This window comes from Catharus ustulatus, chromosome 21 (assembly GCF_009819885.2).
Source record: "Catharus ustulatus isolate bCatUst1 chromosome 21, bCatUst1.pri.v2, whole genome shotgun sequence".
Lineage (NCBI taxonomy): Eukaryota > Metazoa > Chordata > Aves > Passeriformes > Turdidae > Catharus > Catharus ustulatus.
In genome coordinates, this window is record NC_046241.1 from 9,209,362 (window position 1) to 9,222,939 (window position 13,578).

Here is a 13,578-nt window from a genome sequence, read left to right on the forward strand (position 1 = left end):
CAGTTCAGCCTGAGCAGCACCCGCAGAGCTGTCCCTGTCCCTGTCTGTCCCAGTCCCATCCCTGTCCCTGTCCCATCCCTGTCCCTGTCCCTCCCTGGGGAGGGAATTCAGCCCCAGCCCCTGCCTGGCAGAGCCACACTCGGGCACTGAGGAGGAGCAGCCCCTTCTCCAGCAGTGAGGGTGACACTGGGTGACACCTGAACCACGAGAATTGGCTGCTCTGGTGACAATCCCAGCTGGCATCCCCAGCTCAGGGCTCTGGGCCCAGGGGTGCAGCCTCAGGCTCTGGGGATTTTGTGTGCACACAATTCACAGTCTCAGACCGATGGGGTTTGTCTCATCACCCACTGCCGTTCACAGGTGACATCCCCAGGCACATTTGAGGATTTGCTAATTTGTCTCCACGATGCATTTGAGGAAAAGCGTGTCCTCCTTGACATAGGCGTGTTTGGGGGACTGCAGCTTGGCCAGGGGCAGGAACATGGGGCAGCCACTGGCCACGTTCATGTCATTCACTGGCCTCTGGAACGAAGCAGAAGCCAGGTCTGGGCGAAAGGCATCGATGATGTGCTCCCTGTTGTTTTGGTCAAGCAACATAAACGTCACCTGAAAAACAGGGTGTGGCAAGGAGGAGTTACTGAGTGAAACACAAACCAAGCAGGGACAGAAGTGCTGTAAAAGCAGCTGGATAAATGATAATTAAACCCAAACTGTAACCAACGTTTCCAACCTGCAAGGTCAGTTCATGGGAGTTCCCAGATGAAGTTTTTAAAAGTTTGCTACCCATAAAACAAAATTAAATTAAATCAAATAAAGAATTATTCCTTGGTAGAGAATTGCACAGTCCAAAGGTTTTTTTCTCTGTCTCTCCTGGCAACTGGGTTTGGTTACAGTCATTACATTTATTCTGTTATTGTGGTTTGGAGTCAGAAAAAACAGCTCAGCTGCCTGTGCACAAATATGTAAAAGACACAACCTAAATATCAGAATAGAATCTGCCCACATCATTACCCCTTTTATTAACTCACTGTTCTATAGCTTGAAATATGAATTATCTGTAATAATCTTAATTCAGTGAGGATTGGGAACTTTGATTTCTATTTTTTTGGCTGTTAACTGGCAGTAAAACTGTTTATACAGAATTACTACCCCACAAAGACAAGTGTCAGAGCGGGGATCAGGCCCTGCCATGGTTTCACTGCTTTTAACCATTGTTGCCATTATCAGATCACACTGAGGGAGAAAAATCAGACCAGGATCACCTCAGACATCTGTAAGTGGAATTCTCACCTCACCCTTCAGGCAGCAAATCACAATTCCCTCCTAAACTGTTATTACCTATGTTTAGCAAGAGCCAGGAGATGTGTCTCTGCCTTTAGCCCAGGTGGGCACAGGCTGGAATATTCCAAACATCACGTTCTGGTGTCTGAAAATCCTGCCTGGCAAAGTTTGGGATATCAGCAGGAGCAGCTCTCCCTGCCAGGGACTCAGCTCAGACACAAACCCTTACCCAGCACTGCAGGAGAGCTCCTCACCTTTGGAAAGGGATGTGGGAAAGCACTCAGCTTCCACAAAAATGAGTGAGAAAGAACCTTCTAGTGCTGACTTTTGGCTGGGATGAGCTGTGGGAAGGTTTCCCTTCCTACCTTGTGCCTGAAAGGCCAGGGCAGCAGAGCGTCGTAATCTCCTTTCATCACCACGAAGAACAGGGACATGTGGGTTCCTTTCCCTGCCCCATCCCCGTTCAGGTACACCCTCAGACACACCTTGTAGCCATATTTTGCAGTGTAGAAAGCTGAAAATCAGAACTCTTCATTAGTAAAGCTGGGTTTTTTTGGAGGGGGGAATGTATAATGTGTGTTCTGGCTTATGGGGAAGGGTAATGTGTGGTGTGGTTTGCTCTCACTCAAAGGAGAGCAGACAAATCAGCACCCCTGGGGATCACAGGCAATGAAAACACAATGGTTGGAATGCTCTTAGTGCCTCAAACCTTGGTGAAAATTACCTGTTATTAGCCACACAAGTGTATTTTACCCAATCCAATTAGTTCCCACATGGCAAAGAGCTGCAGGCAGAGCCAGGCGGGGCCAGCAGCACCGAGCTGAGGGCTGGGGGGGATCAGAGTGCAGGATGAGAGCCCAGAACAGAGCACAGCCCTCTGCAAAAGCACATCCCAGTGCCCTGGGTCATAGATCTCTGCATAAACAGCACCCTGTTTGAGGAGCTGGTTAAAGATCCTTCTGCTGGCACAAGCAGAAAGGAGCAGAGTTGTGAGAAATGGGGGGTTCTGAGGGATTGGGGTTTGTGAACACAACATCTCCATCTCGTGCTTTACCTGGGGAGTACAAACTGACTGTCCTGCCAGTCACAGAGTCCTGCAGCTTCCTGCCCACCTCTGTGATTTTCCAGAGGAAGATCCCATCGTAGGAGGCTTGCTCAGAGAACAGCAGGCTCTTGTGCAGGCTGCTCAGACCTGCATCCTTCTGTGTCAGGCAGCGATGCAACTCTGCAATCTAGGAAATAAAACCAGCCCTCAGCCACCCCCCTGCTCCAGGCTGTGCTGCAGGGGTGGCTGAATCCTTCTGGAGCCCTCATGTTCTCAAAGTTCTGCTTTGATTCCTTCCTAAGTGACAGCAATATGTCAAAACACACACAGAGATTTGTTTGGGCCTCCAGGCAAAATGCTGCTGTGAGAGGATCAGGCAGCTGAACAGCTCTCCTGCTTGCTCTGATCATGGCAAACTCAGAACTCTCAGGAATATCTCACTACCTAAACGTGGATTTAGAGAACAAATATTAGAGATCCACGTTTGGATGTGTATAAAACAATAAAGGGATCCTGAATATGTGTCCAGAACTGAGCCCTTCACAGCTCAAACCCCTGTTGTGACCCCCAGCTCTCCCTGAGTGTGTCACTATTTGCTGTCTGTAGAACAAGCACCCAGCCAATCCTGGCTGACATTTCTCACCTTCAGTTCAAGGCCCCGTATTATGTTCTGGTCCAGCTCACTCTGCCTCCTGAAGGCCAGGATTTCCAAATTGGAGCTCTCCACCTCCTTATTGAGCACTGCCACGATGTTCTCAAACACGTGCAGTTTATTTTCCAGCTCAGAAATCACCTTCTCCCTGACGAGCTGCCTGAGCACAGACTCATCCTCAGGGACAGATGCAGGGAGACAATCCACTTCAGGGTCCCTGCTGAACTCCAGCCCTGCTGGCACCTTCAGCTCAGAGATGCTTTTTCCTGCACTCTTCAGGCTCAGCCCTGGCTGAGGGAAGCCCTGTGCAGCTCTGGCAGCAGAGCACAAGGTTCCCTGCAGCTGCCTCATGTGCTGCAGCAGGAGCAGCATGTGAGCCCCCACCGCGGATTTTTCGTGCTCTTTTATCTTCTCTTTGCTTCCCTGGAAGAGACAAGGCTGTCAGAAATCCCCCCATGTCCACCACAATGCCAGGGGACAAACCCAGCCATCCCTCAGCCCCCTGGGAGTTGGGAGAGCTGCAAGGTGCAGCTCCATCAGCAGGGCTGGTTCTGTTTTGGGACACTTCCCTGAAGGGAATGTCCAAAGCAGGGTGGGACATTCCTGAAGGGACCTGTTTCACTCACCCTGAATTCACAGCCAACTTCAGAAAAACAACACCCATCCTTGCTGGCTGAGGATGTGGAGTGGCTCTGTCGAAAATAAAAATAATGCAGAGGAAATAATCAAAACCAATTGAAGGGAATTCCTTTATTTCCCTACAAACACCTAAGCCACAAACCCAGCAGCTACAAATCAGATCAATTCAAGTCAAGGTAACTCCACAGCTTCCAGTGCCCAACCAGCTTTGCAAATTGATGGTAAATCAATTCAGAGTGTGGTTGAGAGCAAGTGTGTGTCCAAATCACACAGCCCATAGAGACAGAACATAACTCAATGAACCACAGGGATCACCTGGTAACAATTTCTCCTAGAGAAGATGCTGTAAATGCATTTCTGTACTCCTGGTCATCACTCAAGGTATGAGAGGAAACAAATCGCTGCCCATTTTACAAGATGAATTGAGGAGATAATTTAATGAAGTTAATTGTGGGAGCAGGGAAGAGAAGCAGTCAGCAGGGATTTGCTGGCATGTAAAGGGCAGCCAGAGACAACTGCTGGATCTGAAAATGTTCTCAGGTGTTCATTTTATCCAAATGAACAAGTGATAATTGTATTAATTGAAATAAAGTGCATTGCACTCACTCATCTCTCACCCACCTTTTCCTTTGATGCTGTTTCTGTTTGCACAGGTTTTTGTTCCTTGCATAAATTCCCTTCACAGGAACGCTCCTGTCATTAAAACAAGAAGGAAAAAGTTCAGTACCTCATTTAATTGTTGAATTAAAGGTCACCCTGGGATACTGGATACAAGATTGGCAGCGTGCAGGTGCTGCCAGGTTCAAACCAAAGCTGTGCACACACAAAAATGTGCACTCACCTACAAGCAGTGACAAGCTGGGGTTACAGAACAGGAAGCAACAATGACCAGCAGAACAGGAAATTCAAATATATATAGATATATATAAATATATGAACATAAACAGGTCACAGCACAGGAAACTCCAATATAAATTCCAATTCAAATATAATCCAAATATAAACTTTGCTTGCATTGACTCCACACACTTTGCAGACCCTCCTTGCATCCTGTTCTGAACATTTTGGAGGCTGGAATCCAAATTCTCCATCATTGTGTGCTAACACAAAGTGCATCAGCACTCACAGTGAGTGTCACTTCTGCCCCCAGGAAGGGTGAAGTGATCCCCAGCCATGGGCTCTGCAATATCTGTGTTTAACATTTCAGCTTTCCCTCCAGAGGGGGTGGCTTTAATCTCCACAAACTCCTTTGCACAGCAGTTCTGAGGTTTCCCTTTCGCTTCTCAGAAATGCAGCCACGGGGTTTTCTCACTCTCTAACTCATTTTTTAACACTCTTTATCTTGCCAGTGATCTTACTCATTTCTGCTCTTTTACTCCTTCAGATCACCAATTCCTTCAGGGGGAAAGACACTCTCCTTCAGAGGAGAGAAGTTTATTTAAAAATAGAGAAATACAAAAAAAATCACAAGGCCTAAAACTGCATTAATAAGACGAAGAGAGCAAGAGAAGCACCCAAAATTTACTATTTCCCCCCAGAGGGTTGTGGACACGAATAATCCAAATTCTGAACTGCGAATTTACTAAAGCAGATCATGTAACCAGAATTCTACACATACTAAAGGAGGCAGAGAAAAAAGCCACACCTCAAAACCAACCCCCCTGCTCTGTTGCCAAGGTTTCCCAACCAAAATACGAAGTGAGGTGGTGGCTGAGAGGAGCGAGTGGGAGGAAAACAGCTCTGGTGTCAGAGGAGCTGCTGGGGAACACACGGAGCTCAGGTTTCCCCCTCCAGCCCCATCCTGCACCCACGGAAGGCTGGCAGGGATTCAGTGTTGCCACCTTCTGGTGCTCACAGTTTGGGAAGCGCTGGGTTTGGCACCGGGAAATGTGCCTGGCTCCAGGCTCTGCTCTCTGCACGTCGGGAAAGGATGGAGAGCACGAGCAAAACCTGCCCTGGCAGCAGATTGCAGCAGAACACCTGATTCTCACCCCAGGAATCCCCTATAAATCCCCTATAAATCCCTTATCAATTCCCTATAAATTCCTTATCAATCCCTTGTCAATCCCTTGTCAATCCCTTATCAATCCCTTATCAATCCCTAATAAATCCCTTGTCAATCCCTTGTCAATCCCTTATCAATCCCTTATAAATCCCTTATCAATCCCTTGTCAGTCCCTTATCAATCCCTTATAAATCCCTTATCAATCCTTTATCAATCCCTTATCAATCCTTTATCAATCTTTTTAAAATCCCTTATCAATCCCTTATCAAGCCCTTATAAATCCCTTATAAATCTCCTATCAATCCCTTATAAACCCCTTATCAATCCCTAATCAATCCCTTATCAATCACTTATCAATGCCTTATAAATCCCTTATCAATGCCTTATCAATCCCTTATCAATCCCTTATCAATCCCGTATCAATCTCTTATCAATCCCTAATCAATCCCATAAATCCCTTATCAATCCCTTGTCAATCCCTTATCAATCCCTTATCAATCCCTTATCAATCCCTAATCAATCCCTTATCAATTCCCTATAAATACCTTATAAATCCCTAATTAATCCCTTATCAATCCTTTATCAATCCTTTATCAATCCCTTATCAATCCCCTATAAATCCCTTATCAATCCCTTATAAATCCCTTATCAATCCCTTATCAATCCCTTATCAATCCCTTATCGATCCCTTATCAATCCCTTATCAATCTCTTGTCAATCCTTTGTCAATCCCTTATAAATCCCTTATCAACCCCTTATTAATCCCTTAAAAATCCCTTATCAATCTCTCAATTTGTGACACTTTGGGCACACAGAACCATTTACACCCCCGGAATATTCACAGCCCTCCTGTCATGAGGGTTTTTAACATCTGTCCAACTGCAAGGCTGGCAATTATTCCCTTGAAATCATTTGGAGGGAACAATATTAATTGTTTTTTGAGCAAATACCATAAAAAATTATAAGCAAATATGTCTGAATGGGCACTGAGATATTTGTGGCAGACTCAGAGTGAGATCTTCCTGCTAATTTGGAGATTTTTACCTGATCAGACCTAACAGAAATATCTGACAGAATCCTGCCCCACACATCTGGGGGTAGTTTTAGTTTGAATAAACTTGAATAAAATTTCAAGATTATCACATCCTTCTTTCCCTCCAACACTTGGGAAAAGGATCAAACTCAGGAAAATTAAACATTCCCCGAGTGCAACAAAATCAGGATGGGAAAAAAGCATCACAGATTATTGAAACCATCAATCTAAATCTTTATTTGAGAGGGAAATGTTCTCACCTGGTGCTCAGAGCTGGCCAGGCTGCAGTGGCACTGCTGACACACTGTCACATTATTGACACATCCATTTTCCAGGTGATCTGCCAGCTTCCTTCTCATCACCACGTGCCCACAGCCAGTGTGACAGGGGATCAAAGCATATTCACATAAACTCTGATGTTCCTGGAAGTAAAAAATCACAGAGCAGCATGTGAAGTGCTGATTCACATTTATCTATAAATAGTCTCTGTTCTGGCAGCCCAGGGCTCTGCTCTGCATTTCTGCTAAGCTTGGGTAAAGTCCCACTGCACAAAGTTACTGAGATTACTGGTGAAAAATTCACCAACTTTACTGGGGTTTTTTTTGGTTCATTATTAATTGAAAAAAAAATCTCAAAACCAAAACCAAACCACATCTGGTAAATTCAAACACAAGGTCTTCCTTGAACAGTCCCTTAGAGCTTTTGTTTAAACACAGCATAATCCTGGTCCCTTTCTCCCTTGTATTCATCACTCAGATTTGCATGGCAGATTCACAAATCTTGCTCATTTAAATATTTTAATGGAGGCATTTCAGATCAGCCTGAAAAGAATGATGAATACAATCAATACACTGCCACAGGAGGGAATCATTTCTCCTATAAATTTTCCTGCCTGAACTGTGTCCTGGACGCTGAAATACTCTGCCTGTAGCAGCCTTGCATTTAAACAATAAGGAAACCACTGGAAAAAATATCAAGGAGATGTAAATTTGTGAAACTTGAGTTTCATTCAGGATGTTCTGGATTTGGCCCAAGCCCTACTAAAGTTAATCACAGAACCACTCAATGATTTGGGTTGGAAGGGACCTTAAAGATCATCCAGCCCAAACCCCCACCATGGACAGGGAACCTTCCATAGATTAATGGCACAGAAATGTTGGTATAAATCCCAATACTGACACTGATTCTAATTAATCCCATTAATTTGTGTCTATGATATCCTGGTGTCATTGCCTCTCTGTCCCCATGCCATGTTAACCTGGATAAACTCTCTTTATACTTACTTCAAAATCTTTCATGATGCCAGACCAGCTGCACCCAAGGGTCACACAGTGCACTCTGAGTTCAGAAATCTCTTTATTAATGGCAGCATCACCAAAAGCCTGGGAAGAAAACAAGGAAAAAAACATTGGTGAGAAAGTACTTTTGGATGCATCCTTGGAATAGGAATAGGTAGAAATCCACACCTTGACAAATCTTTAATTTTTTTTTTTAAATTTACATTGCATAAGATTCTGTGACCTAAGTTAATCTTAGTGTAGTAGAAGCCCAAATAATTATTAAATCATTTAATTCTTAGCACACAAAAATAATCTACTCGACACTACATTAATTGACTGAAAATAAGCCCAGCCAACTCCAGCTCTTATTTTACTTTTCTTTTCACAGGAGCCTGAAATATTTCACATGCAGGGAACGCGCTGACAGGACCCTGACTGAGGGGTCCCTTAATGAATTCATTTCATTATCGGGGTCATTAACACCTCCTAAACGTGCTGCACACAGGGCTTGAGAGCCTGCTCTGAGAGCACTGCTCAGACCTGGGCTGTTTCCATTTAGCAGACACTGTGTGCTAAAAAAAAAAATAAAAAATAGGAACCAGATGGGAGAGAGGTTTGTTCTTTGCACTACGTGGATTTTTGTGTTGTTTAAACGTGAGGAATTGTACAATTGTTATGTAATTATGAAATACTGCACACTTTAATCTTGCATCTTGCACTGAAATAGGCACAAGAAGAAGCCCTGTCAAAATTAAAGGTATTTTTGCACAATTAAAAGTATTTTTGGGTAGTCTGGAGGTAAGTACAGTGCAGAGAAATGCAGATTTCACATGGAATAACACAGAGCAAGGACTGGGAGGGGAACACTTTACAAACAGGAAAGTATTTACAAACAATGCCCACATTTCCAAACTCCTGAAAATCCACCCAGCATTTGTTGGGAATGATCTCCACAGGATCCTCTCCCTTCAGCAGGACACCCAGCAGGGGTGGGGTCTGCCCACAACCACCCAGCCCAGCCTGCAGGAGTCCCCTGCACTCTGGGGACAATCCCAGAGCAGAGAGATCCCAAACTGGCATCAGAGAGATCCCAAACTGACAGCACAGAGATCCCAAACTGACAGCACAGAGATCCCAATCCCACAGCACAGAGATCCCAAACTGACAGCACAGAGATCCCAAACTGACAGCAGAGATCCCAAACTGACAGCACAGAGATCCCAAACTGACAGCAGAGATCCCAAACTGACAGCACAGAGATCCCAAACTGACAGCAGAGAGATCCCAAACTGACAGCACAGAGATCCCAAACTGACAGCACAGAGATCCCAAACTGACAGCACAGAGATCCCAAACTGACAGCAGAGAGATCCCAAACTGACAGCAGAGATCCCAAACTGACAGCACAGAGATCCCAAACTGACAGCACAGAGATCCCAATCCCACAGCAGAGAAATCCCAAACTGACAGCACAGAGATCCCAAACTGACAGCACAGAAATCCCAAACTGACAGCAGAGATCCCAAACTGACAGCACAGAGATCCCAAACTGACAGCACAGAGATCCCAAACTGACAGCACAGAAATCCCAAACTGACAACACAGAGATCCCAAACTGACAGCAGAGATCCCAAACTGACAGCAGGGAAATCCCAAACTGACAGCACAGAGATCCCAAACTGACAGCACAGAAATCCCAAACTGACAGCACAGAAATCCCAAACTGACAGCACAGAGATCCCAAACTGACAGCACAGATATCCCAAACTGACAGCAGAGATCCCAAACTGACAGCAGAGATCCCAAACTGACAGCACAGAAATCCCAAACTGACAGCACAGAGATCCCAAACTGACAGCACAGAAATCCCAGTTCCACAGCAGAGATCCCAAACTGACATCAGAGAGATCCCAATCCCACAGCAGAGAGATCCCAAACTGATAGCACAGAGATCCCAAACTGACAGCAGAAATCCCAAGCTGACAGCACAGAGATCCCAAACTGACAGCACAGAAATCCCAAACAACCAAAACACAAGAAGCTCTGAAGGGTTCAGCTGCACCTATTTGTGCAGGAAATCTGTTCTTGGGAAATTAATTGCAGAACTGGGGATTTTTATTTTTTTTTCTGGGGCATTACCAAGATCAGCATCAGCAGTAGATCCATTATTTTGCTGCTTCCTAAATTTTGGCTTTGATGCCACTGTTGGTTACATATTTGTTTCCATTTCCCCCTAAAAAATTTAGATAAATTATGTGTCTTTTGATATCCTTGCATGCAATCAGAGAGGAGGGAAAAAGAGAGGCTGGGCCTGGGCCTTATGGCCCAGTTTGTATTTGGGATATAGAACAGCAGAGCAATTTGGCTGGAAAATCACACAAGGAGAGATCTGCACCATTAAATTACAGATGAAACATTTGCCAGGGCATAGTTTGTATCAATTATTATGTTCAGCTTCATGTTTGAAGGGTACAAGAAACCATGAGGTTGGAAAATCCATTAAAATACTTCCTGAGGATAATAAACAACAGTTAAGACATATTATTACAAGTAGGAAAGCACCAGTTTCTTTGAGACAATAAAAAGTTAATCATATGGTAGAGTTTGGGATTTTACATTGCAGAACCTGGATTTGGAAAGTCCTGAGGCTGCCATTACACTTTCAAAAATCAAAAACTCTGGGAAATCCAAGTTATTAAGGCCTAAGTTAAAATGTGTAACTATCAGCTGCTATTGCATTTTATATCATTCCCTTCTGAGCTCCAATCCAGTGATGACTGCAGAGAATGGTTAATGATAAATTAATGATCTGTGAACTACAACTTACCCTTTCTTCTGCCAAGAGGCTTTCCTCACCTAAACTGTTGGGATCTTCCTCTTTGCATTTCTGGCAAATCGCATTTTTATTGTTTCTGGTGAAAAGAAAGAAGAATTAAATAACAATCCATTGGTGCACTGCAGTTTAGGAGGTCTTTGTACAAGCACAGACATAAATAAAATAATGAAAATTGTGATTTCCACTCAGAATCCATAGTCCTTGTTCACTAAAGGCCAATTCTTGAACACATTGGTGTCAAAGAAGTTTCGCTCTTCTGTTCTTCAAGACCAGGACTATGTCCATTAATCTTATCTGCATTTCTGTAAAATAAGGGCAGCCTGAACCATAAATGGGAATGAAGATGGAAATGCCATGAATGATTCAAAAACTCCAGGTAGGAAAGGGAACATGAAAACTAAAGTCTTTTAAAACACAGAAAACGCCCATTTTACCCATATATATATATACATGTCATTATATCTACTAATCCCCTGTAACATCCCTTATCAAAGGGCTGAAAATCAGCCTTGGACTCAATCAGAATTAAATCAGAATGATTTTGTCACAGAGCGAGGAGGAGGCAGGAGCATCCTGCAGCCCAGCAGGGGAATCCTTGCAGCCCAGCCCAGCCCAGCCCAGCCCAGCCCAGCCCTGGGGGTCCCGGCAGTGCCCCCAGCACAGCCCAGCACGTACCTGACGATCCAGGTGAGGCAGGCAGAGCAGTACCTGTGCCCACACAGCGTCTGCAGCGCTTTCTTCAGGATGTTGTTGCAGTTGCTGCACAGGAACTTCTGCCCAGGCACATCCTCGCAGATGTTGGTGGGGTATCCGAAGGGAAACTCGTTTTCATCGGGGGAAGAGCTGGGGGTGTCCTGCAGGCTCCTGGGGGTGTTCTCAGCCATCTGAAGTGGGCACTGTCCGAGGGAAGACAAAATCCAGGTGCTCAAGCACAGCACACACTCGCTAGGATGAGAGAGGAGCAGCCCCAAATGAACAGCGCTGGGTTTGGCTGGGGCTGCAGTGACAGCCGTGACCAAATGTCACACCGGGGTTTGGCCTGGCACCCACCAGCAGGAAATTACTGCACACCTTTCAAATTTCCCTCAAACACACCACGAAAATAGACAGTGTCCTAAAAAGGGGGCGTTGGGGTTTTCTTTCAGAGTTTTTAGCTCGTAGGGAGATGAGCTCCAGTCCCATCAGTCCTCATCACCCAGGGTTGTTTCTGCAGAGTAAATCCCCAACCACATTCAATTCTCAGCGGCCAAAACTCGTGATTTCACCTCACAGACACAGAAACCGAGCAGCTGGTGTGCTGACAGTGACTTTCCCGAAATCATAAAACTCGTGGTGAAATGGCAAAGGAAAGCCCAGGTCCACAAGCCCTCAGTGCCGTGCTCTGAGCAGGCACACCTGGAGCCGCAAGTGCCAAGGTGTGCACGATCTGTTTGGTTTGATAAACAGGAGCTGTGCAGGGGGATATTTATGGAAATGCAGCCAAAACCGATTCTGGTGTCTCTTGGAAAGTCCAAGGAAGGTTTTTACCCAAGGAACTGGCGCAGTTTGATTACAATAATCCCTTCATAAAGCCCTTTTTTTTTTTTTTTCCCATAACAGCACAGACATACCATAACCTGTCTCAGTATTACCAACAGTCACGCTGACTAAGAGAACTGAAAATAAATGACTCCAGAGTGCCGTGGGCAGGCCGGGCTGGGGGTGTGACAGCCGGGAGGTGGGCAGGGCACACCCTGGGGACCAGCAGGGACCAGCAGGGACCAGCAGGCACCAGCAGCCTTTTCCACGGCCTGCCTTGGCCAATTCCCGTGGCCTCCGCAGGCATCCGAGCGGGAGCTCCGCGGGGGCTGCCCAACCTGCCAGAGCCTGAGCCAAACGCGGTGACACCGATGTCACGGACCGGAGGTGTCGCGGGTGGGTGTCGGGGCAGCCCCCGGCTCCCCCAGCCCCGGCTCGGAGCGCTGCGGGCTCGGGGGTCCCTCTGCCCACCCCGGCTCGGGGGCACAGAGCGGCCCGGAGCCCCGGCCAGCCCCGCTGCTCTCCCGGTTCGGGGACCGGCCCGGTGTGCCCGGGGGCCGCGGGCGGTTCTCGGCAGCGGGGCCCGCTCTCCTCCATCCCTCCATTCCCTCCATCCCTCCCTCCATCCCTCTCCGCATCCATCCATCCCTGCATCCCTCCCTGCATCCCCGCCTGTGCCGTACCTGCGCCCGCCGGCCCCGAGCGCTCCCCGCGGGTACCGCAGCCGCGGCCGGGCGGCTCCGCTGGATTTGGGCGATGCTGCCTCGCTCCGGCCGGGAGGAGCGGGGAGCCCGAGCCGCGCCCCGGGGCTGGAGGGAGCGGGGCTTCCCCTGCTCGGGTCACCGGCGCTGTCCCGGCCCGCGGGACCGGGGAATCGGCCGAGGAAAAGCCCCGCGGAGCAAATTCCCCCGGGGGCAGCTGAAATGCAGAATCTGGTGGCTGGTTCCTGAAAGCGCAGCGGAGCTGGCTGTGCCATGGTGAGCGGAGACTCAGACAGAAAGTGCTGCCTGCCCAGGGCGCGGCCACAGCCCCAGCACCCCCTGCACACCCCCGGTGCCCGGGGCAGCCCCTGCCCCAAATCCGGGACGGGAGCCTCGGGTCCCCCCGAGCCTCCGGGAAACCTCGGCGGGGCAGCCCCGCTGAGCCTCCCCCTCCAACACAGCACGGGCTGGCACAGCAGGGAAATTCAGGGGTTTGGGAATGTCTGCAAAGCCTTCTTAGAGCGCAGTAGAGATTCTACAAAGCAAAGTTTCATTGTCGGCAGAAGGTCCTGCTCACCCCGACACGGC

At 47.3% G+C, this 13,578-nt stretch overlaps 1 protein-coding gene across 1 annotated transcript; it reads right to left on the minus strand.

The window, feature by feature from the left end:
* Positions 1–119: 119 nt before the first annotated feature.
* TRAF1 (TNF receptor associated factor 1) lies at positions 120–13,074 on the minus strand. The gene is made up of 11 exons (XM_033077894.1): positions 12,973–13,074; positions 11,447–11,667; positions 10,763–10,847; positions 7,939–8,037; positions 6,916–7,077; positions 4,239–4,310; positions 3,605–3,670; positions 2,970–3,401; positions 2,336–2,513; positions 1,647–1,795; positions 120–606 (listed from the first exon to the last, which is right to left on the minus strand). Exons 2-11 carry the CDS (start codon positions 11,653–11,655, stop codon positions 391–393), a joined length of 1,668 nt encoding a protein of 555 aa, XP_032933785.1. The 5' UTR covers positions 11,656–11,667; positions 12,973–13,074; the 3' UTR covers positions 120–390.
* Positions 13,075–13,578: the final 504 nt, after the last annotated feature.

What these genes read in the sequence shown, in the direction of transcription:
- TRAF1 (XM_033077894.1), bottom strand. Translation starts at nt 11,655, where the DNA reads ATGGCTGAGAACACCCCCAGGAGCCTGCAGGACACCCCCAGCTCTTCC. An exon ending in AGTCAGTTTGTACTCCCCAG is followed by an intron (nt 1,796 to 2,335) that starts GTAAAGCACGAG and finishes TCTGATTTTCAG; the next exon opens with CTTTCTACACTGCAAAATAT. An exon ending in CCTGGCCTTTCAGGCACAAG is followed by an intron (nt 607 to 1,646) that starts GTAGGAAGGGAA and finishes CCTGTTTTTCAG; the next exon opens with GTGACGTTTATGTTGCTTGA.